The sequence below is a fragment of the Meles meles genome, chromosome 8, assembly GCF_922984935.1.
Source record: "Meles meles chromosome 8, mMelMel3.1 paternal haplotype, whole genome shotgun sequence".
Lineage (NCBI taxonomy): Eukaryota > Metazoa > Chordata > Mammalia > Carnivora > Mustelidae > Meles > Meles meles.
In genome coordinates this window covers 111,813,754-111,837,826 of record NC_060073.1, presented here as the reverse complement: position 1 = coordinate 111,837,826, position 24,073 = coordinate 111,813,754, and the positions used below count along the sequence as shown (strand labels likewise).

General features: G+C 48.8%; 2 protein-coding genes and 1 long non-coding RNA gene across 10 annotated transcripts in view; 2 read left to right on the top strand and 1 right to left on the bottom strand.

The window, feature by feature from the left end:
- Positions 1-4,841, top strand: part of C8H11orf53 (chromosome 8 C11orf53 homolog) — a 32,873-nt gene extending 28,032 nt beyond the window's left edge. For all 3 annotated transcript variants that reach the window (XM_046014101.1, XM_046014104.1, XM_046014102.1), the window contains 2 exons: positions 2,328-2,632; positions 3,847-4,841. In XM_046014101.1, the coding sequence (XP_045870057.1) occupies positions 2,328-2,632; positions 3,847-4,248 (707 nt within the window). In that variant the 3' untranslated portion in view covers positions 4,249-4,841. The remainder of the gene's footprint in view (positions 1-2,327; positions 2,633-3,846) is intronic.
- A 124-nt stretch (positions 4,842-4,965) lies between these two features.
- On the bottom strand, positions 4,966-19,899 carry LOC123949705. Of its 3 annotated transcripts, none has more exons than XR_006820071.1 (6): positions 19,865-19,899; positions 14,014-14,102; positions 10,436-10,555; positions 9,285-9,408; positions 6,094-6,259; positions 4,966-5,240 (listed from the first exon to the last, which is right to left on the bottom strand). It is a non-coding gene; the product is annotated as an uncharacterized LOC123949705 (long non-coding RNA). The 3 variants fall into 3 exon arrangements; XR_006820070.1 differs by lacking the exon at positions 19,865-19,899 and adding an exon at positions 14,870-15,001; XR_006820069.1 differs by lacking the exons at positions 14,014-14,102; positions 19,865-19,899 and having other exon boundaries at positions 10,436-11,881.
- COLCA2 (colorectal cancer associated 2) lies at positions 12,016-23,752 on the top strand. 4 transcript variants are annotated; one of them, XM_046017285.1, is made up of 5 exons: positions 12,016-14,024; positions 15,914-16,008; positions 19,974-20,028; positions 21,513-21,742; positions 23,117-23,752. In XM_046017285.1, the coding sequence occupies exons 1-5, from the start codon at positions 14,018-14,020 to the stop codon at positions 23,486-23,488; spliced, it is 759 nt and encodes a 252-aa protein (XP_045873241.1). In that variant the 5' UTR covers positions 12,016-14,017; the 3' UTR covers positions 23,489-23,752. The 4 variants fall into 4 exon arrangements, with proteins under 4 accessions (XP_045873241.1, XP_045873239.1, XP_045873238.1 ...); XM_046017283.1 differs by having other exon boundaries at positions 15,807-16,008; XM_046017282.1 differs by having other exon boundaries at positions 15,780-16,008.
- Positions 23,753-24,073: the final 321 nt, after the last annotated feature.

The following is a 24,073-nucleotide window of genomic DNA, read 5'->3' as shown; positions in this document are numbered from 1 at the left end:
ATTTTTAAAATGTAAAATCAGTGAAGACAGACCTAATTCAGAGTTCATTCTGTCTTGAAGGCAGCCTTTCCATCCCTTGCCCAGCAGAAGCTTACTGAGCAGAAACAGTAACCATTAGGTCCTTGATACAGTTTTAAAATGTATAAAATTCCAGCACCATGATCTGATAGATTGTGCACCTGCTTTAAAACAGAAGGAGAGAGGCCAGTGGGCAGATGGAGGAACTACCATTTATTGGGTGCTCTCTAGAGGCCAGGCGCTTAGATAAGCATCTGGTCTTCATTTCAGCGCATATGTCTGGTTACGTCCTCCCGCAGGGATGGGAAAGGGGCATTCTCGTTCTTACTAATAGGGTTGGGGACTCCCATGAACATGCGTGAACACACACACACACACACACACACACACACACACACACACACACTCCTTTCAGAGCCTAAACTCAGAAGTGGCACAGGTTTTCCCAGCAATCTCAGTAAGCTTCGGAGCTGGGTAAGAAGAGGAATGAGAACCAGAGGAGATGCCGCTTATCTGAGTGCCTCGTGCTGTGTTTCCCCATCATGGTTACCATCCCTGGAATCTGCTCCCTGCTATAGAAGGACATTTTTGCAGCTTTTCTCAAATTATCCTTCCCCTTTTTAAGGAGAAAAAAATATATGCTAAAGAGAGCACGGGTTTTGTTTTTGTTTTTTTCTTGGTGATTGTTTTTATTTGGAAACTGGAAGTGAACACGTGAGATCCTGGAAGCCTCGTTTACATCTTCTTCATTCTCTTCTCAGCCTTAATGAGTCCCATAGATATAAATTCATGGCATGAAACATTTTTTCTATTAATTTTCCACGTGCACATGTTTTTTTCTTCTGTGGAAGTATGCTTATGATGAAATCCCTAACCGCAGCTTTCCAATTCACGAGCAAATTAGAAGTTTGGGGTTAGGGAATTTAAGAGGAGAGTAGAGTGAGTAGAATTTGATGTAAGTTTCTACACGGAGTTTTGATTTCCTCTGAATGAATGAATAGATTTACATATAATTATTGAACCCAGTATTATCCTCCTGGACTTACAGCAAATATATGAGACACAAGCTCTGCCCATGGAGGTGGCAGGTGGTTTAGAAAGAGGGTTGTAACTCCGGTGCAGGAGTAGTGAGCATAACATCCAGTACCACACCGCGTGGCACGGGCCAAAGAGCCGTGCGGGTAGAGTGATGTGTGACGGTGTCCCAGCAACCGGGGAGAGGGGTCTCCTCTCGCTGTGGATGAGAGAGCAGAGTGGGCGGGGACAGAGTCCGCAAGTGGCCCGCTCTGTTTGGGGGAAGGTCAGAAAGGCACCTGCATCCTCTCCCAGCTCAGCCTTCCTGTGACCTAGGGGTGTAGATCTTAGCGAATCAGACCACATCCACCAGCAGCTGGAACAATCAAACCATCCACTTGACCGAGCTAGGGTCTACGTCCCTGAACGTGTTCTAAATGGTCATGTGTTTCCTGCTACAGCCGAGCTGCTGGGCCTGGAGGGCTGCGGCCAACACCTCTCTTCCTTTATGGGACAGTTGCCCTGGCCTTGCCATACACGAGATTCTTCTTAGCTTCCGCTTCTTCCCCTCTTTTCCCCAAGGGAACCTTTTCGTGCGAGGTATTCTCTTCCCCAACTCTCCAAGGGCCCAGGTGAACTGAGTCAGGGACTCGGCATGGACACAAGAGGGCAGCAAATAACACGAGACTCTTCGAAGCCAGAAAACACATTTTTTGAAGTCCTCTGATTCGGTGGCACAGACGCTCCACCATCCCAAAGCAGGTGAGCCATTATGCTGCCTGCTGGGTACCAGACACATGTCAGAAGGTCAGTACACCAAGGAGTAGGAGCTACTCTGATGTGGCATGGGGTTACAGCACCACCAGGTTAGACGCCCAGAAGCAGCCTGTTGTTAACAGTCCTGTGATGCCGGCACAGAGCTCGGACGCTGAGAAAAAGACATTTTCTTTTCCCTTTAGGGCCAGACTTTTCCTAGAGCAGTAACTGGAACACAGGGAACGCACAGTGTGTTGAGTGAGTGAGTGAGAAGAGTTTCCGCACCACGCCCAATGAACGCTCTCCGAAGGCAGAGTGAAGCCGAAACACCTTGGTTATTTGTTTGGGCTGAACAGGTTAGAAGAGGCAATGCAGCAATACTTAATGCTTTTCAAGACCTCGCTCTGTTTCAGGGCTTGCCCTGGGATCCAGCCCGCGTTACAAAGACCATTTCCCTCGTGGAGAGTCTCAGCGGCCACAGATAGGCCCAGACTTCCCGTGGGGACATTTTTGCCCATTTGTTTTCCGTTTGGCAACAGGTTCACCGGTAACGTCGGGTTACTACGGGGTCAGAAGATCGTTCCTCTCTGACTCGGACTTCCACAACACCAGACAGCTGGCGAACGAGGTCTGCAGCTCAGGCCCAGCGGGCAAGCCCTTTGCCTGCGAGGCCCCCGCGGGGCAGAGCCACCCGGGCCTCCTGGATTCCTACTTCCCAGAGCCCTATGGAGACCACCGGCCCCCGGGCCTGACCCCCAGCACGGGCTCTCTTTTCGGCGCCTCGCCCCTGCCGCCGCTCCTGCCGCCACCCTTCACTGGGGACCCCAGCACACACTTCGTGCTTGTGAGTATGCCTGTGGTTCACGGTTAGGGAGCAAGGCGCGGCCCGGGATCGCGCGCATCTGGCCAGTCCTTGCGCCTGGGAACCAGGTGGAAGCAAGCTCTGGCTCGCCCTGCGCACCCCTGAGGCTGCTGGGCCAGAACACGCTCGGAGGGGCCTCCCTCAGAGATCCACGCTGGCCGTGATGGCGAGCGGGTCTATCCTGGGGCTCGGGAGGGGACGACTATAGGGTAGGATCTCTACCCATTTTGTTAGTACTCTGCTAATCTTGCCAGATGTTCGCCCATCTTCCTCCCGCACGCAAGGAAAGAGCACTGAGGTCCCATCTCCCACAGACCAGGCTGTAACCCGTCAGGGCAGCACATCAGGCCGTTTTCCCTCCCAGTCCCCAGGCCGCCCCTCCCACGATCTTTCTACCCTATAGAATCTTGTTCTCCCTCAATCCTAACAAAGTGGTGAGTTCATAGAGATCTGAAGAATACTAACACCCATCTTAGAGAAAACTGCAAAGTCTTCATCTACAGGATTCAATCTCTAAAAATGGGACTAAAAGGGGGGGGGGGGGTAATTTACACGATCATCGAGTACCTGCTCCAGCCAGGAACTTCTGTGTGCTTCACTGAACACTTGCAACAACTCCGGATAGACTTTCTAAAGCCCCATTTTACAGATGAACAAAGTGAGGTACTCAAAGTCAGGAACGGAGTAACGGGCACAGTCAGGGACTGAACCCAAACCTTCCTAGCTCCAAGCCTACGGAAGCTCCTACCTTTTGGCTCACGGAGGGCAAAAGCCCACCACATGGTTCAGAGACCCCCTCCCTCGTGGAGGAGCCGGAGCTGCCGTCCGCAGGGTGGAAAGGGCATTAGGACCCCATGTATTGTGAGGCTCAAAAGGAATGCAAGACATGGAATGTTGGAAATGGTAAAATGCTGTGTAAACGTTCATTCTGTTGTTCTCTCATTTTGCTCATTTAATGTTGTTTTCTGGGGAACGGGCCGTGAGAGATCTAGGGAGTCCAGCACTAACAGTCAGACACTGCTGGTGTCAAACCCCAGAGGGCAGAGCTGCCTGGTAAGGAGGCTGGAACAGCAGAGAGGGGACACCGGGTCCGCCGGGGAAGCTGCGTCTGCCGGCAGCCGGTGTTGGTGAGGAAATCTGTCTGCATCCGAGTGTCCCCTGGTGACTAACCGCAGGCACCTTTCCATTCTCCTCAGAGGGACTCGTGGGAGCAAACAGTGCCCGATGGTCTCAGCCAGCCCGACCCCGTGCCCACTGACACCCTGCAGACCCTGTCGCCCAGCGCGAGTTGTCTCTCCCAGCTGGAGTCGGGGAGCGCCACCCCGCACAGGAGCTCCAGCTGGGGGGCCCCCCTGGCCGGAGCTCAGCCCTACTCACTGCACACGCTAGAAGATCTGTACCACGTGCCGGGGTACCCCACGCCACCCCCATATCCCTTCACCCCTCTCATGACCATGTCCAACGACCTACCACACAAGGTGGTGCCCCTCTCCCTGGAGGAGGGGGCAGACACATCCGGCCTTCAGGACCCTTCTTCATGGACCAAGGAAGACGGGAGCATGGCATGGGGGTCGTACGAATGCCGTAGAGCTTACTGAGGCGTGTGCCACGGGACTCCGGCCGTGCTGTCCTTTGAGCTGGCTTCCGGATTTGACAGATTGTTTCCAGGGTGTTTCCAGCTCATTTGGAACTGGATGTCCAGAACAGGCCATCGTGCCACCCTTTGTAAAGGGACCACGGCATTTATTCATAATCCTCCCTCCCACAACCCCACTGAAATACAGCCTCACGTTAATTCAGGATGTCAGGGACTATATTCTAGTGAGACAGGGGCTACGCGAGTGCCATTGGAACTGTAGTAACCCATCACATTTCTGAATTTCTGTTACCTTTGAAATATCATCATTAGCACTCATATTTTTCTCAAATTACATTAAAAGGTTTGTGCAGATCATGAAATAAACTGATTTTCCTGTTCAGTTTTTCTTAGTTATGAACTAAGTGTGTTCTATAGTGAGAGAAAGCATAGGACATAATATAGATTAGGACACATAAAACAAACTCGTTTTATGCCATGTGATTTTTAAAGAGGAAAGTATTGGGGCATCTGGGTGTCAGTCAGTTGAGCAACTAATTCTTGGTTTTGGCTCAGATCGTGATCTCAAGGTCATGGAATCGAGCCCCACATCAGGCTCTGTACTCAGTTCTCTCCCTCTTCCTCTGCCCCTCCCCCCTTTCTAAATAAATAAGTGATAAATAATAAATAATCTTTTTAAAAAAAAATTTTAAAGAGAAAAATATTACATACATTTCTTCCTTCCTTAGTGACTTGTGAAGGCCCTGTACAAATATAGCACTACATACAAATGCTTTATTGTCTTTAAAACAGGACAAGGTCAGGAGACTACGGCTTCATAAATACATAGCTTTGATTCTGCCGTAAAGTCTGGGATGTCCAAAAATGAGTCTCATCCAAAAAATGATATGGGCCCAAAACTTTCTTTGATCCGTGGTAGCCTTAATCAAGCCAGACATCGTTTCTCTGGTGGAAAAACCTATAGTCGTCAGAGTGGATTCGTAAAAGGATGTCCTGTAATCAAATAAGAATAAATAAGGAAAATAGTGAGAGCAGAACTGGGATGCTGGCAAGAAACAGCAAACCGCAAAACACCAAGACGTACAGAGGCCTTGGAGAAGGACTATGGCCAGGTGTGCACCAACAGCATGATACACAACACAAACCATCTGAAGGAAGACCTTGCTGATGGCTCATTGCTCCAAAACATACAGCTCTTACCATATATAAATGAAGAAACTGATATCTGATGCTTCCCTCTGTCTCACGTAAGTTTGATGGGGGTACATTCCTCCTCCAGTTGAGTTCCCAAAGTAATTCCCATCAAGCCGTGGGCCTGGCTACAGGCCAAGCCCATCATAAGAGCCTCACACACACTTTCACACTTTGACTTTGCAAAGCGTGAGTCCAGGCCCACAGGTCCCACCCGCACTCCTTCTAGTACTTTCCTGACACCTTCCTTTCTATATTCCCTTATCACATTTTCCTCGCCCCTCTGGTGCCTCTTGGCCCAACACCTTTTCCTTCCATCTCTTGGGGGCCTGTTGCTCTCATTTCCACCGGTTGTCTAAAGCCACTCAATACAGTTTCCATCACACCCTCTGTTACAGTCTCCCATGCTCTACCATCAAACCAGGACATAATTTAGAAGTGACTGATACTCTTCCTTCTCTGTGCCTTCATGTCTATTTTCTGGTTAAGCAACTGCACTTCCAATTCATGGAGTGCCCACAGAAATGCTTGGGTACGGAGCCTCCCACGAGAGAGCATCCCCGAAGGAGCAGATCAGGAAGGAGCACTGACAGTCCCCACACGCTGGGCTGCCCTCTCCCGGGTCCCCTGCCCTACTTCCTCCCTCTCGCCACACCTTGTCACAGCCTGATCTTTGCTTCACTCCATATTAGCTCTTCACTAGAAAGGGGCAACTCCCACTGTGGGCAAGAAAGCTGCTCTTTCTTCTCCAGTGAGACTTGAGGCCTCAGTTGTGGTCCCGGGATCTTCAGCAGAGCCATCAGTCATCCAGGTCCCTGCGCCTGAAAGAACAGATTAGGGTCTCAAGAGTCATTTTTCTAGGTGGGTTGCATACACTTCATAATAATTCCAGCCACCTGCTGCTGATCATTGTTACAGGGTAGCACACAGCACAACACCAGTGTGTCGACCATCAGAACGTGTCCACATGGATTTAACTTGGGTTCGGTCATAATGCTCAATGTTAGACATGCTCCCTTCCCTTAGTCTGCACTTGTCTTCTCACAGATTATGTTCATCTCACAACCTAAAGACGCACTGGCCCTCAGGTAAGGAAAGCTTGGCAGCCAGACCTCAGAATGGAGGGAAATGCAGGAAATGCACTGCAATGCACATTCTTCTTAAAGCATCTCAGCCCTTTGACGATGCTTTGCAAAGCTGGTTTATAAGAAAGGAGACATACACGGGCCTGTATGGCGTCTAGTACCCATTTCAGCTACCTGGTCTAAAGGGGGTGGAGGTGTGGGAAGTGATGTTAGTAATTCCAAGTGGTAAATGAGTTTTAGGCATTCTAGTTAGTCTGACAATGTGTTTCTGTGTTATTACATATGTTTCGATTTGGTTCTGGTTTACTGTTCTGGCAACTGACAATACTTTGTCAAAAAGTGAAACCAAGCTACAAAATTATGACATGGAAATGAATCCCATTTCTCTATCCCATTTCCCACTCGAGTGTGCTCTCTGTCCCTCTGCACGTCGGAGACTTACTGCATCTGGGCACAATAATCCACAATGTCAGCATCAGAAAAAAAAAAAATGCACATCCTCCTCTCCCTCTGCTTCTTTAAACCTGCTATCCTCAAGCTCATAACTTTGCTGGGGAAAGCAGAGAAAATCAGAGAACTCAGGTTCAAAACACTATCTCTTTTAGGTCCTTTAAGGTTGAAAGTAAGCAGAGATGGTGATGGCAAGTTCAAGTCACCCAAGAAAGCTAGCTAGATAATAAAGTCAAGAAGAACCAAAAAGTGAATTTGCCCCCTGCAAAAACTGTGATACACAGTTTTTGAGACCAAAATTTTGAGACCAAAATCGCTGGAAACGGACATTAACAGCATGTAGCTGAGAATGTTTGTGTTCCTCTTGTAATGTTATGCAAACCCCAAAGAACGAAAGAAAACCACATCTTTACCTCGTTTGTTTTATAAATGCTCTTACATGAGCAGTATGATTTGCTACAGTTCAGCTAATAATAAAATATAATGGTACTCTTGTGGGAGGGAAGGAAATACTCTAGTACTCTGAAGTACTAGCATTCTCAACACGAAATTCCACAAAGGGAGAAGAATTCCTAACCCTTAAAGTAAAATACACATGTACCCATGTACAGATGTGTACACACACACACACACACATGCACACGCATAAATACGTATTACTATTTGAGCACCTGGGTGGCTCAGTCAGTTAAGTGTCTGCCTTTGGCTCAGGTCAAGCTTCCAGGGTCCTAGGATAGAGCCCTGCATCTGGCCTCCTGCTTAGTGGGGCGTTTGCTTCTCCCTCTACCCTTCCTCCTGCTCGTGTTTGTGCTCTCTCAATCTTGCCCTCCCTTTCTCTCTCACACACATAAAAATAAATCTTTCTAAAAATAGGTATTACTAGTATCTTTGTGCTCCTTTCTTTAATATGTAAATCTAAATAATATAGTCATAAGAAATAAAACATCAGGAACACTTAAAAAACTGAAATGACTATGATAGATCCAAGGTTGAAGTTGCCTTAAAATTACAGTGATTCTGCCAACCATTCACCAAAATCATACTTTCTTTAGGTCCTATCTTTGGGTTCTGTCTCAAGTATCCTTTGTATTAAAAAAAATACACTGTTCCTTTACAGACCATATTCAGTAAGTACTGACTCTAGAGAGCCAAAATGCGAAATCAGCCACTGTAGCTAAAAAGTGAGTCTCTGACCAGACTCGTCCAGCCGGGACTCATGAATGGCTCAGCCATGTGCCCACAGCATCCAGCCTAGTGCCCAGCATGTTCTAGGTGCTCAACAAAATCTTTGTTAAATTGAACTTAAAATTATACCACAAAAAAGATTGACTCTTGAGACCCTGACTCTATGGGCGACATCTCTCTGGGACTGATGTGTGGGAAAACCCTACCAAGTTTAGTATTTCACATCAGATATCGTCTCTGCAAAAGCTGAGAGTAGCAGTGGTAATATACTTAAGATGGTTGGCTTAGTGTTTTTAAATATCTCCAAAAAGGAATACTACTGAACTTCGACGTAGGTTACATATAACCATATAAAAATGGTTATATATTCATTTAGTAGCTACAATAGGTTGTTAAGAAATCTTACAAATAAAAGATATTCAAAGTTGGGTGTTATCTCTGCTGGAATTAAAACAAATAGGACAAATAGATACGGAGCCAGAAGCCCTAAAGATCAGGTTAAAGAAATAAAAAGGAAATCTTCTAATATTATCTGTAAATGATGACACGATGTTATCTTTGATCTTTGCTACAGAAATGTCCTCTACTCTTAACCTCTGATAAATAAGATGTGTGGGTTTGCAATGGGCACTACCATTGTTAGCGTATTACAGACCAAAAGAGGAGGCCAGTAAAAAATCTTCACAAGTTCCAAAGGGAAGAAAATGTGGACAAAACAAGTAATAGTTAAGAATGAGCTCTTCTGCATTAGGAAAACTGATAAATATCCCTAGTGACCTTCTTCCTAATGAATTATCTTGAGTGGAAGCATCCAGAAGTTTAATTCTTAATAAATTAATTTAGTCTTAAATGAAAGGTCACTCAATTTTCTTTTCTTTCTTAACCTTGGTAATATATTCCTAGGCTTTTATCACAGTCATCTTTATGTATTTCTGTATGTCTCAAATATTGCATAAGAAAATGTTTTAAGTAAAAGGTGAACTTTTCAAACAGTACCTGACAGTATTTTCCTTACTTGAGTGATAAATTATCAAATGCTTCTTCCCTACAGAAGCCTCTTGAGGAAAAGTTAAAACTTCAGATGTTTTATGGGAAGAGACCGAGTTACCACAAATCATTAAACAACCTCCATCTGTGAGTCTTCCTGGTCATTTTCCTACGGACCAAACATTCCCTCTGGGCCCAGGGAGGATTTGGCTCTGCCATGTTTCTGGAACTTGATATGCCCCTCAAGGTTTGGTAACAGTGTCCTAAAGTCAAAATGACAAAGGAATTTTGCATTAATAAAGAGAATTTTAGAGCCATAGTCAAATTTGGAGGAAATAAACTCCCCCTTTCTCCTTATACTGAAAATCTTTTCATATTCATGAAATCTCCTACTTCGGGGGGGGGAACCCAATGATCTACGGTGTCATCTGCATAGGAAAGCCTGCCCCAAAATTCAGTTAAATATTCCATTTAAAACTTTCAAAATAAATGTATTCTCCTCCCATTATTCTGGGTGCTCGGTAACTCTAAGAAGGTCAATGACAAACTAGAGAGTTTCTGAGCTCAGTGGCTCAGAGACCTGAAAAACTGTAATAAGTGAAAAATTAGAGAAACTACAGATAATGAGCTTCAAAAAGAAATGGCTCAGGGCAGAGGCAGGGCTTGGGCATGACCCCTTTAGGCTCAGCACTGGGCCTGGTCAGAGCAGGTGATCAGTGTATGTTGTTAAAAGAGTGAATCAGTGAAGGAACCAGACAAACCCATAGTGGAGAAAGAGTGGAATGGAAGGGGGAAGACAGGTATCCCATGTTATTTACAGAGCAGTTGATGGTAGAAACAAGGATGCTTGATATCATGCTCAATACATAGTAGTTGCACAATTAATACCTCATTGGGTTTTGACTCAATCAGTGATCATTACATTTAAATGGCGGAACGGGCTCCCTTATGAAGACAGAGCTCCCATTTCCTCCACGCATGTCCCCCATGGGCCAGGAGCTCAGCCAAGCAGTGGAGGGAGCCAGAGGCTGGAATGCTGGGAGAAGAATCGAAGCCTCTCTCACACCTCAAAGGTCCCTTTCAACATCCAAACATCAGGACCCTGTGTTATGTTTTGAAGCAAGTGAACCTGTTAAGACCCGTTGAAAGCTCACAATATTTTTTTTTCCATCTTTTATTAAAACCCCAGATTGATTATCAGGACTTCAGGGCAGACACCTTGGAGGTGACTGTGCCCTGAGTGAGAGGGAAGAGTCCCTAGTCTGAGAAGCACAAACTGTAATTAATTACCTTAACGAGCAGCTCACCCTCTCCTCCAGCCGGGCTCCCCTTCAGGGATTCTGGTGCCCCCCGTCTCTACAGAATCTTTCCACGTCAGTACGCCGCCCTGCCTTGGTCTCCTCGCACGCCCTGCCAGGAACACAAAGAACACATCGAGACACTTCCACCTGCACCGTGGGGACGGGTGCGCTTGCCTGTCTCACAGAATTTTTCCAGCGCTGCTCACAACTCGTTCGTGGCTCGGCAGATGATCTTCCTGACTCCCAGCATATATTTCTCACAAATATATTTTTCACAAATAGAACGAAATGGAAAAGACAGGACAGAGTATGTCAGAATGCCTCATATACGTAGGTGAACATTGTTGCATGAGAAATTTGTTAAATAAACATGTGAAAGTCGTTACATCGTGTGTGAACGTGTAAAGTGGATTCATGATTGCGGGTTGAAGTCAAAATGTTTGCAAGCCTCTGGTATAAAGGGTCAGGAAGACAACACTGAGAGTTAAGAGAGAGAGTGTTAGCATCAGATTTACCAGAGTTCGAGACCCAATCCTGCCATTTATGTGCTCAAGAATCTTGGGTGCGTTACTTAACCCTCCGAGCCTCATCTGTGAAATGCGGAGACTGTACAAGACAGCGCCTCATGTCCAATAAACACTCACTAAATGACACCTTTAAAAAAAAATAGCCTCCTGGGAGGACCATCCAACTCTGTGGGGTCCTGGGGTAGACCTGGTTGCTCCAGGCCTCATGACCCACGCGGAGCTGGAGGAAAGACTGATGGGACTCTCTAGAAAGGACTCTCCCTTTCACCCACAAGCGTGATGATTGGATCCTAAGTATCTGTGCTGGGGTTTTGCAATTATACAAATTATAGCAGCCCAAACTCCTTTATATAGAGGTAAAAACTGGGAGATGCATTTCTCAAAACAGGGCTGAGGTGTGAGGAAGCCCAGTTTTCTGAACTTGCTGGCTAGTGCAGGCGTTGTTACATCCCTCCCAGCACAGAAACCCCCAGAAAGGCTGCCACGGTCCAGGCAGGGCTTCTCAAGGAAGGGGCAGTGTTCTTCACTGTCTCTACAGACCCTGTGACTTCCAAGGATCTCGGGTCTTGCGGCCCCCAACCTCCGCCTGGCTTCAGCAAATACCACGTAGCCGAACCTCAGCCTCAGCCACAGGGATGTCGCCGAGGGAACTCAGTGGCCTCCTAGCACCGCTGTCCGTCTCCACGCAAAACGAGAGGTTAGCGAGGAAAGGAAGCCTGAAAACATGAGAAAGCTCCCCAGAATAGACTCAGGGGGCCAGGGAGAAAAACAGCAATGCAGGCAAGAAATGGAGGAAGGCAGTGACAAGAAGTGAGAAAGAAAGAAAAAAGGAAGAAAGAGGAGAAGGAGGGCGCCTGGGTGGCTCAGTGGTTTGAGCCTCTGCCTTCAGCTCAGGTCATGGTCTCAGGGTCCTGGGATCAAGGCCCGAATCAGGCTCTCTGCTCAGTGGGGAGCCTGCTTCCCTTCCGCTCTCTCTGCCTACTTGTGATTTCTCTCTCTGTCAAATAAATAAATAAAATCTTTTAAAAAAAAGAATATTTCATAACACAACTTCATAGAGCCCCATTAAAAAGAAGGCAGCTTTAAAAAAAAAAAAAAAAAAAGAGGAGGAGGGAGGCAGGAAGGACGGAAGCTGGAGAAAAGTAAATAGGAAGTCCAAAAGAAAGATCTTAAGAAGCAAACAAAAAATAAGTGGAAAACAGAAAGGAGGAAGATAAAAGAAAAGAACGAACGAACGAAGCTTGGAGGACAAGAGACCCTCCCGCATCCCCAGTTTTGTTCACTATTCCGTCAGAAGGAGCAGCTCCCAGACGGGGCAGGGCAGGGAGACAGGAAACAGGGGCTCTCTGAACTCCCGGGGTCCTTCCCCTCCTCACGAGTCTGGTCCCCAGGCCCGACGCCCATCAGGGAGACAGGATCCAGGCTCAAAGGCCTCTGTGGAAAGAGACTGCAGAGGCTGACGGAGTCCAGAGGGACTAGAGACAGACACACCCCATCCTGCCCTCCAGGGCCAGGTGCCATCTCAAGTGCTCCCAGCCCAGATCCGCTGCCAAGCCTAGCTCCTCCCCATCCCAGACTCCCAGTGCCTTGTCACCTCGGAGACCCCCATTCCCCCATCTGGGTATCCCACCCTCCAGTGGACACGCTCAAGGGAATTCAGATTATTTTTCTGGTGGCCTACGGGGCCCAGCCCCACTCCTGGCGTTGCAGAGAACTCAGGGAACAGGGCCGGTAACCATCGCCTGGACTGGCATCCTGGGAGTGTCTTGGCTTATTTGCAAAGGGAACCCCCTCCTGCCTCTCTGTCTTCTGGGGCTTCCTTCTTCCCCCAGGGGCTAGAAGAGGATCTGGCCTGGCACTGACTTCCTCTCTGGACACCACTCCTGTTTCCCTGATCTTCCAAATCACACACAACACGTGCTTGGAGAGCATAACCCAGCACAGTTACATCATTTGGGAGGGGCTCAGCTTCTCCAGCCCCGCAGCCCCGTGACCAGAATCTCCCACCTCTCACGCAGACTGTGAAGGCCTGAACACAGAGCCATGTCCTTTCAGCTAAAATGAGCAAGAACCAAGATCAAGTTTTCTCAACCCATACTCGTGCAGCAAAACGGGCGGGGATGGCTCAAGCCAGAGCGAGAGGAGAGCAGGGGGAGCTTCCCAGGGCAAGAGACGCCAGCCTCAGAAAATCTCGAGGGTGAGGCACCACAGACATCCCAGCTCCTGGTGGACGAGCAAAGGGTCTTACTGGGCAGGCATTGTGTCTTGAACCGGCAGGGTCTGGGGCCCAGTCAGAGAGTCCACCAAAGGCAAGCAAGCCGCTGGTGGCCAGGCGGGGCCAGGAGGAGATGAGGCATGAGGCAGAGGCCTCTGTGGGGCCTGCGGCCTGCAACCTGGGGCCAGAGGGGCTCCCTGCTGTGTGGTACCTACTGGCTGCCAGGGTCACTCCCCAAAACCTGAGATTTTCCCTTAAATTGAAGACTAGGGATCCAGGAATCAGTCTGGTGGGCCACCCTGGCCCCAGGGGTCAGGAAGAGCCCCCTAAGTCACTCGGGGCTCCCAGAGCTGCCTTTGAGGCAGAAATACAGAGCATCTTTGAGGACTCCTGCTCTGTCTGTGGAAAGGTGGGCAAAATGTTTAAAATACAATAAAAGCAAGGCCCGGGACCCAAAGGGGTCTCACTCCCTGTTTCTTTGGGCTGTCTGTGGGGTGTCTGTGTGCAGGATTTCTGCAGAAGATAGTCCATTTTGTTAAGCCTTTGAATATTCAAATTGAAAGTATCGCGCAATCATTGATTGTCAAATCATGGGTTTCTAGAGGTTTTAAATACTTGGCATGAGGGGGGAAAAACTCAAACCTATACCCGAAGGTATAAAACATTAATTCTGTTTGTCTCCTGCTCTGGGAACCTGGGTGCAGCTGGATGCTTTGTGAAACTTTAAAAATGTTGCATCTCTGCTTCTCTCCCTGCACAGGGGCCCTGGGAGGCGCCGAGTGCCTGGAGCTCCAGCACCCAGCCAGCGCCCCAGCTGCTGCTGACCACGATGTCGGGTAACTGGGCTGCTTCTCCTGGGGTCGGGTCACGCGAGCCAGGGGCCTTGCGATCCGGGTGCCTTTCCACGGCCTTTCCTGCATAGAACAGAGAGGCACAAAGTCAGGTATTGCCAAGTAGGAGCCGGGGATCCCGAGAGGGCACGAGCCACGCTGTGGCCGCTCCCAGCTCGGGGCCTGCTCCCCAGGACAGAGGCCCAGAGGCCGGCTTGGCCGCTGTGGACGTCCGCGTACCCCGATCCCCCAGCCGCCCTTCCCCTTGGTCACGGTTGTGACCCTGGGATGTGGCGCTGCGGACTCGGCGTGCCCAGAAGCGGCGGCGGGGGGAGCTAGAGGCTCACGGTGAGCCCGGGACGCGGGCCGCACGCGCCGCCGGCCGCTCAGGGGTGGGCGGTGGCAGCCCCTCTGCGGCCCCGGGGCCGCACCCCCTGCCCCCGAGCCGCGAGGCGCTCGGGAGCGCGGGCGGGCGAGACGGCACCGCCACGAGGGCGCGGAGCCCAGGCCTGGCGGGCCAGGCGCGGGGCTCCCCGGGTCTGCGCGGCGAACAGCGCCGCCTCCTTTCCCCGGGAGACCCCCTCGGCCCCGGACCCGGGCGGGGGTCGCTGCCGCGCGGCTGCGCTCTCCGCAGTGGCCAGGCGCGGCGCTGGCGGCCCCGCACGGGGACAGGCGCTGGGGCTGCCCGCCCGGCCGCCCGGAGTCGCGGGGCCCGCCCCTCCCGCGCGACCGCCCCGGCGCTCACTCCAGGGTCGAGGTCAGGGCCGGAGCCGCCGGCGCTCCCGCGGCCACCCCCACGGCGAAAGCTCGCCGGCCCGGCCTCGCGCGGCCCAACAGCCCGCGAGTCTCACCTGCTCACTGCGGCTCCGCCGGGTCGGCCCGGGGCTGCGGGCGCCCCGCTCCCGGCGCGCCCGGACTCCCTCCCGCCGACCCTCGGGCGCCGCTCGGCCTCCCCGCGAGCCGGGCAGTGCGGCCGGGCCCCGCCAGCCCCGAGGGCGGCCTCCCCGCCGGCTGCACCGTCCCCGGGAGCCCCGCTCGGCGTGGCCGGAGGCTCGGAGCGCCGCCGAGAGCCGCCTGCACCAGAAAGGGAGGGCGTGGGGAGCGGCGGGAAGGGAGAGCAGGAGCGGGGGCCGAGGGGGGAGGAGGGAAAAGATGGAGAGCGGGAAAGGCGGAGAAAGGGGGCGAGGGTGACGGGGCAGGAGAAAAGTTCGGAGGTGGGAGTGCCCCGGGCCTGGTCCCGTCCCTGTGGTCGGTCGAGCAAGTTCCTCAGCGGCCCGAGGACAGGGCTCTCCAACGCGCACCCCCACCCACCCTGTCCGCCGCTGCCCCGGGGCCGGCTTCCAGACCGAGGGCATGTAGAGGTTAGAGCCTCCCCAGAAGCCTGCTTGGCCTGGTGAGGCCGGGACGCAGCGCTCCCTCGGCAAGCTGGGGGCATCACGGTGGGGTGGGCTGGCAGCCGCTCCTGCTTGCGCCGTGGGCCCCTCCCAGGCCCCTAATACCCGCTCCCACGCGGCAGGCTGGGCCCAGAGCCGGAGGTTCCCCTGACTGAGCCAAGGTGGTGAGCTTCCCTAGGCTGCTCTCCACGTTCCTGAGCAGAAAAACCCACCCCTGTTATTGGTCTAGGGATAGGGCCTAGCCTGGGATGCGTGGCCCCACAGATACCCACAGGTTCTGTTCCCACTAAGGCCCTGAAACCTGCCCAGCTCCTCCTCATCCTTTGAAGGTGGAGAAATGTGGGGTTCCTTCCCACCTGTCTTTCAGCATTCTCTTTGCATTCTTCAAACCTAGAAACCTGGTCTCCTGCGTCATAGCCTATAACGAGGACCCCTCCCCCACATCCCAGTCTGCCCTCCAAACCTCCCGTTGGACCACTGACTCAGTCGCTTTCCCCCTAGAAAAACCGAAGGTGTATCAAGGTGTTCGGGTCAAGATCACGGTGAAGGAGCTGCTGCAGCAGAGAAGGGCGCACCAGGCGGCCTCAGGGGGAACCGTAAGCATCAACCCTTCCCCGGCTCCCCACCTTGCTTTCGGCCTCATTTAACTCTGTGTCTGGAAAGATGTTGGAGGCCACACTAAGCGCAGTCACTGTCCCCAGACCTGGCCTTCCTCGGCTGTCTTTATAACTTTTCTGCCCCTAACCCCCTCCCACCCCACTCCCCGGAAGCCCCAAAGAACAAGTAGGGAATGTCATGGGGTTCAGGATTTGGGGGGGGAGCTCTTCCCTCACTGATCATAGTTGAATATAAAGGGCTTGTTGGCCTGGTGCAGGGAGAGGAGCCCCCGGCAGCTAAGTAGGTTGTTATGCTGGTGGGAAGACAGTGTATGGCCCTCACACGTGCAAAGAAAGTCTCTCCCAATAATTCATGTCATTTTAGCGAGCCCTTCAAGGAGAGAATCTCGGTGCAAATGCCCCCTGCTTCTCAATCGTATGAAACCCAGCCTCTGAGGTCATTTATCTGTAAGTCACCAGGAATAGAAGGTTCCCAGCAGAAACGGGCCATGTGTCTGCAGAAGAGACCACTCGGGGTGTAGGATCACCTCCTTCGAATGAAGCCTTAAGCCAGCCCCGGTTACCAGGAGGTGACGGGGGCAGTCCTCAGGGCACCCTGCCACTTTTTGTACTTTCTCAAGCAGACGGTGCTGCCAGGACTGCTCAGGGCAGCAGCAGAACCAAATGAACTAGGCGGGGTTCTTCTCCAACAGAGGGTACTTCATTGCTGAAAGCCGTTGATCGTACCTCTGCCGGTGGGTTGCTTGTGCGCCTGCGGGATATGACGGCGGAGCCCATATCACCAGCGTTAGGACCCGTCCCGTGTCCAGCTTATTGCCATCCTCCTGCAATGGTTTTGGAGCCTGGTGCTGTTTGTGCGCCATGTTCGACTTTCTGAAATGGGTCTTTGTGGGAGGAGGCAAATGATACAGGAGTGGGGAGCACAGGTTCTAGAACCAGTGGCCTGGGTTCAGACCTCGGCTCCTCTGTGGTACGTGTGGCTCCTGGAGCAATTACTCGGGGTCATCAGCTGTGTCCACATCTTTAAGCTGGAGATGATAGGATTTTAGGAGGGTTAATTGGCATATAAAGCACTTAGACGAGTGCTTTCTATTTAGTAAGTGCTCCATAAATGAGAGCTGTCATTATCATGATTTGTGAAAAACAACTAAAATTACAACCAAGAACTGAAAGCCAGCCCCGCAGTGATGTCCATTCACTCCCTTTGCTCAGAGTTTCAAGTTCAGGTGCAAGCGTGTTGTGGTTCAGCCTGCACGGCCCAACTTTTACCCTCATTGGAGAAGCTGGTACATCCAGGTACAGAACTAGCCTCCTTCCATTTGCAGAGGGTTTGTGCAGTGCTTAAAAGACAGCACTTTTGCACACTCCTTGCTCGTTTCGTTCTTATAACAACCAGGTGAGGTAGATAGATGGGGATCTGCGTGCTTCTAGTCCAGCTGAAGTTCAAAGTCTTACAGTTACTTTAAAGGCAGAGCTAAAAACATGGCCAGGTTCTTCTTAACTCTTCATGTAAAAACAAAAACATATTCCTACCTATTAGTTCTCTAAATTCATCCTTCTGGTAGTCTCAACCATCAAGTCCTTCAGTTCAGAGATGGTTATAAAATCAATAAAACCAGGAACAGAGAACTGGGAAATGCCTCTAATGCACATTAAAAAAAAAAAATTAGGATATTCATAGCAAAGTATAATCTTTCATTAAGGAGCTTTGCTACATGGTAGAATTCTGCTTCGATGCACCTGGAGAAGTCCCACTGGGCATGATGATTTTATGGCTGTTGGCCTCTCGCAGGTTGGTTTGGCCACCATCCCCCCATCCCCCACTCCCGTGAGCTAACTGCAGGAAAAAAAGCAAAGGATAAAACGTTTCACTTGTGTATCTGACCAGTATCCGTTTCCTGGAGCTGTGTGATTTATCTAAGTTTTTTCTGAGTGCTACCTGTCCCCCAACCACCCCCAAGAAAAAATAAAGCAGTCCTGAACCAATGCCTTTTGGGGACACGTACAGCAAGGTTCGCCCTTCTTGGCTTCCTGGAAGATTATATCGGCCCAAGTGCCCTCACAGGCACAGGGAAGTAACACTGATGATTGAATCATGAGAGCCAGCTGTAAAACCCCTCACTCGGAACCATCAGAAGGATCTGGGATTCTAGGAAAGCGGTAAGGGTGTACGCGGCAGGCAAGGACGGCGGCTCGCAGGGGACGGTGTATGCCTGCTTCTCGGTAAAGACCCCTTGGTGTAGCAGAGATGATCTCCAATTTGTTCAATGATCAAAGGACACCTCTAGGAAGCCTCAAGGCAAGGAGAGGGTTAATGCTATCAACTATATAAAGCAGGAAAGTATTTATCTTAATTTGTTATACAGTCACAGTTGTACCCACCATTTGAAATCTTGAAGGCAATCATGAATGGAAGTCACAGGTTGAAGCAAATGTCAGGCGACGAACAGTGCCAGGAGAAAGGTGTGCATGCCAGATTTTTAAATTTGATTAAAAAAAACTTATTTCGGCCAGATCAGTTTGTAAACAACCCCCCCCCCACACACACACATTCTTTTACCTTTAGGAGAAAGGGAAACTTGAGTTAGTATTTATGAAAAGATATACATTACCCTTTTTTAACCATTCCCTTTTTTTTTTTTTTTTTTAAGCAGCCTGGATGTGTTTTTATAAATTGTAGACTGTGGATTTTTGTGCCGTTTTGAAACCTAAGAGAAAGGTGCCTTTCTTTGTATTCTTGGGGTGAAGGAGAAAGTGAACCCATGGCTGGAGAGATAATATCGAGCAGGAGACTGTAAACAGACCTGAGGGAGATAACGCAGGTAGGCAGACACACAGACCATTCCCGGAGAGGAATGGGGTTAATGTGAGCTCAGCCATAAAGCAGATATTTAAAAACCCACTCCTTCCAAGTCCTTCAGCTCAAGGTGCAGCCAAGTATTTGCATAAAGAGCTGGTGAAGGATTCCAGCTTCCTGGTTCATGACATTACGGCATGGATCGTTTTCAAAATTAACACCACCTCCTGCTTCAGCAGCGGCCGACAGTCCCAGCGGCACGCTATATGGGAGTAAGTGTGCCTGTAATCCAAGAGAGAGAGGTGCGGTGAACTTGGCTTCCCAGCACAGATCACGGAGCAGTGCTGGTCCCTTTAAACTTTAAAGGCACCATCTGGAATTTTTTTTTTTTTAAAGTCCTAAATTACTCAGTACAATTACCGGTTCAATTGGAAGGTACAGGCTGCTTTACTTTAAACAGTTAAAAGGGATAATCTCATCAATTTCACTAAATCTCAGGTATTCGGACAGAGTAGTGAAAAAAAGCAACTCACACAGAGCTGAAAGACTGCCTGAGCGTTACCTAGAATGTAGAGGGCTTCAGTTCACGGACATCAGCTTTAAGGACATATTTTCTATCGTAACATTTCATAGCCAGTAGGCATGCATGCCTACTTTCAGCTACCCAGGATTAGCAAAGTTAGGAATTGTGTCCTTTTGGGAAAACAAATTCTTAGGCTAAGCCTCGAGAGAGTATATGACAATTTTGAAGAAAAGGATGGACTAAGTCACAGAGGGTTGGGATTAAATAAGTTTAGCTCTTATTACTTTAAAATTAAATTGTTTAATAGAAAGGCTGTTTACTGGGTATACTCAAACTATTCCATTCCTCTGTAATCTACAAATCGTTTGAATTCATTTTTATCTACACTTAAATTTAAAATTTAAGTGAGAAAATCTATTGGGGGAAAAAACCCAAGCAAACATAAAAAACTGAATCGAAATGAAGTTGGTTGTCACGACAGCCACCCTTTTTTTAGAAAACAGAATCTGGCTTACCTTAGAGCAGAAGACACCCAAGTTCATGGAAATGGGAAGTGTTCATGGGAGAATGTCTTTGCTGTCTCCTGAGAGCACTGAGTCCACGGTCATGTTCTTGCTTTGGCAGCTGCCTGGAGGCAACGGCGCCCACCTTTCAGAGCCAGCCCCACGGTCCTCTGCAGGTCAGTACAGCGCGCGTCACGGTTCCCTCAAAACCTCTTTCAAAAGTCCATCTCGAAAAAGTCTCTCAGTGCTTGATGCAGGGGTGAAGATAGACACCACCATTTAATTGGAATCTGACCAATCAGAAGGGGAACCAGGCATAGGGAGTCCCGAGCAAGCCCAGCAAGGCAACAAGGGCACACTTTTGTCCTTCTTGCCCGAAACGTCTATTTGCTGCTTCCTGTTCTGTCCCGAGAGTTAGTTCTTTACATTTGCTCCAGTTTCTCATTGCCAAGTCACTGAACTTGACTAACAGATCAGAATTGTTTTCAGAAACTTGTTGTCCTTTTATTGGGACTGTTAGATGGAATACAGGACACCCTCAGATTCTCGAATAATGCCTTTGCTCCTGTTGATTTAGTGTCTAGCCGCCGACAGGGGCTTCCCTCCCCTTCCTCCCTCTCTCCCCGGGAAGCAACTCAAACAACTGCACAATTTCTCAGCCCAGTGCGAGTAACTGTATTACCCACGCCAGCCAGCAGGTAGGTGTTTCAGGAGCTCGCACACAAGGAAACCTGTGCTTATGGTGGCTCACTCCTGAATGTGCCACTTTCTCGTAACCTGAAGGAACCTTGAGACTTCAAGAAACCCAGTGTTCTAGTGTCCTCTAATGGATACACTCTAAACCTGTCTTCTCTGAGCCTTTAAGGCTGGTGATCAGAAATCGAACCTATTCATAATAAAACGGAAAAGGAGTCCCGTTCACAGAATTCGGCGTGATGGGTAGCTAACTTATTTTAATCCGTTCGCATGTGAAAATATTTCCTAAGGACACATCTTTGCTTTTTGTACTTTATAGCAAGCACTACTGATTCACTTTACATTCTTGGTTTCTATTTTTATCATTTGCGTTGCCATTTGTATCACTCCTCAAAATTTAAGTTCCTGAGAGAGTGTGAAAAGTTTAGCAAAGCAACAAGCCTACCTCAAGAGACTTGTTTCCCATGACCTCAGATGTTTTCCTAAGGCCTTCCTTCTGAGAGGTGAGACTCGCTTGAACCACAGATGGGATGTCGATGCCTTATAGTCCAAGAAAGTAGAGTCTTGAGCCATTATTTGACTGGGACCATTAGACACAGGTTGGACTGTCATCCTTTTATTTGTGCCCTGGTCATATTTACAGCCACTTTCCACATTATTAACCAGATTCGAGCAACTGGGACTCGAATTCACTAGGGCAACAAAAAACATCCAAATTGCCTGCCTGTTTACTTTTCTAGAACTTCTGAAGCCCCACTCCTCCCTAACATGGTAAAATATTCTGAATATTTTAGATAGAATAATACAGTAGATAGAATTCTGAATATTTTAGATAGAATAGTAGGGATATTTAGATAGAATAGACCGAATATTTTAGATAGAATAATACAGTATTCAAAGTCATAAGTGCAACTTTTAAACAAACAAACAAAAAAAGTCTCTTTTTTTTCCCTTTCTCTTCTAGGGCTGTATTTGGAGTCTGAACCAGTTTCTTCCACGTCCAGTTCCTTTCAACCCCGAGAATTTTCCAGTTGTGTTTCTTGTGAAGAAAATACGAGCTGCATCGACCAGGTGTTTGAGTCCTACCTTCAGACAGAGACACACCTGGACCCCTTGCTCAATTCCACGCAGAGCACGTCACCCTATTTCCCTGACAGCTTCCAAGCTGCCCCTTTCTGCTTTAACCAGAGCCTGGTAATTCGTCTCTGTTCTTTGCAAAACCTGATTGTTGCCTCCTCTGGGGTAGTAAGGCTTTGTAAGAGGGTTTGCATCATCTCATGAGAAATCACACAGACTAAGAAGTCATCCAGGAAACAGCCCAGAAGCCACTTAAAGCTCAGTGGGGGTCAGAGTAAACACACATGGCAGGGGGCAAACCTTTGGGCACACATAATTATGATCTCCCAAGGTGGCTACGCCCAAGTAAAGTCGGGTGTGCTCATAAAAAGGTTTCCTGGCAATATTCATTGAATGTTTTCAAACTGTAGTGAAGGCATCTGTGAATTGGAAATCCTTGACTTAAGTGATGTTCCTTGGATCTTCAAGTTCTGGAAAATGACATTAAGGCTTCGTCAACACTGTACCAAACTGTCATCCCGATAAGGGGTTTTTGTTTCATTTTGGCACTGAGCTGGTCCCACTAACCGCTGTTTTGGGTCTGGTACAGGCATGAGAACTCATTTGGGTCTGAGACTGCTGATTAAAAAAAGAAGCCCTCAAACTTTGGAGAATTTGGATTCTCTATTCTTGGTGAACCTCACATGTCTGAAAATGTGGTATCATTTAAATGCAGTAAGATTTCCATTAGTAGACACCAGTTGTTTGAGATGCCTTTTAGATACTCCTATAGTTTTTTAAACTGTAAAAAGTAAGTTTTTTTTAAATGTACATACTTTTTTCTTTTGGTTTGTCAAAAGTCCACGTAGGTATCAGACTAAATTTTCAGGATATAAGAAATTAACTTCAAGAAAATACACACCAGACCCCAGTCACCCAGCTCCCTTCTGGCTTCCAAAGGCTTTCTCAGTAATAACTGTAGACCAGCTTAAGAGAAAGCAGAAGGTACATTTCTCCTCTGGGGATAAGACTTCAGTGAGAGTAGTTGTGTGTCTTGGAGTCTCCCAGACACCCGTGCACTGAAGAGTCCCGTGGTACCTGTGTCTGGTTCTTTGCTCTCCACAGTTAAGGGTGTGGAGGAACATCCACGGTGCCACCTGTAGCTTCTCCTGGGACCCACAGCAAGATTTGTCACGCAGGTGACTTGAAGCACAATGGGATTTTGTGGTTTAAGAACAAAACGCCCTCTAAAGTAGGGTTACAACAAAGGAAGGCAGTGAAGCAAGGCGATTTATTGTTGGGGAAGAAAAAGGCAAATATAGAATAAGGTGTCCTGAAATCATGCAGTCAGCAAATAAAATTACTTCTGCAACCCTGGGTTGGACTGGGTGTTTTGTTGTGTTGCATTGTCCCCTCCCTACTGTTCTTACTCTTGAGTTAATAAATCCTCTCTATTCAGCTTTTTGAATCCTGCCTAACTGATCAAGCTCTTTGTTCCCCGGTTTTCTCTAGACCCCAGGATCGTGGTCGGATTCCTCCCCTCTGTCTGGTTCCTTAGACTACAGTTACTCGCTGGCTCAGCTACCTGCGTGTGCTCCGGAGAATTACAATTCTCCCCCTTCCCTGGACCCCAGAAACTGTGGCTATCCCTCAGAAGAGTACTCCTACTCGCACTTGCCCTCGTACACTCAGTACGACTGCTTCCCCTCGGCCGGCCCCTCGGTCTGCTACTGCGCGTCCTGTGAGGCAGAACACGTGGACACCCTCAGAGCAGCGGAGTGCTTTTCCTACCCCAGCACAGACTATGTGAACTTGGCCCCCTCAGCAGCTGTGGCCAGCGAGTTCTATAAAAGGGGAACAAACTGGGACATCTGCTATAGTTAATAGCAATTACTTTACACTGGGACACAGCACGAGTATCTCGGTCCTTCGGCCACACCAAATGACAGCTCGAAGCATGCAGCCTGTTAACAAAGTATCACAAAGCCCCGTTCCCGTGTCACATTTTCAATGTTCTGATGCTCCCTTAGGCATTAGTACGAAGTCATCAGATCTGGTCATCGTGCAACTCCTACTCTGTATGCTTACAGTTAAAATTGTTATAGGCAGTGTTCAGTTTTCCTTTTCTATGTAACGAACAAATTCTAATTTTTTAACCAATAAATTCTGTATTATTAAACGTTGGCTTTTTTTTTTTAATTTTCTGATGAGAGTTTCCAGTTACTTTGAATAATGCCAATTCATTCTGGAAATCACCAATTACTTCTCAATATTTTAATCTCAATAATTATGAATTTTAAATTAATTTGGCAAGATGCCTGGGCTGTCATAGGGATGGAGGGTAGACACAGCTGTGATGGCTGAAAGCGAGACGCAGCCTCACCTCCAAATGAGGGTGTACATCTTGGAGCCACATCAGAGAAAGACATTGATGAATCATTAGCTTCTTGTATCTAACATTAGTCGACG

Excerpts from the sequence above, each read along its gene's own strand:
- COLCA2 (XM_046017282.1), top strand. The coding sequence starts at position 13,897 with ATGCTTTGTGAAACTTTAAAAATGTTGCATCTCTGCTTCTCTCCCTGC. Across the intron at positions 20,029-21,512 it reads AGCCCCACGGTCCTCTGCAG|GGCTGTATTTGGAGTCTGAA; the intron begins GTCAGTACAGCG and ends TTTCTCTTCTAG. Across the intron at positions 21,743-23,116 it reads TCTGCTTTAACCAGAGCCTG|ACCCCAGGATCGTGGTCGGA; the intron begins GTAATTCGTCTC and ends GGTTTTCTCTAG.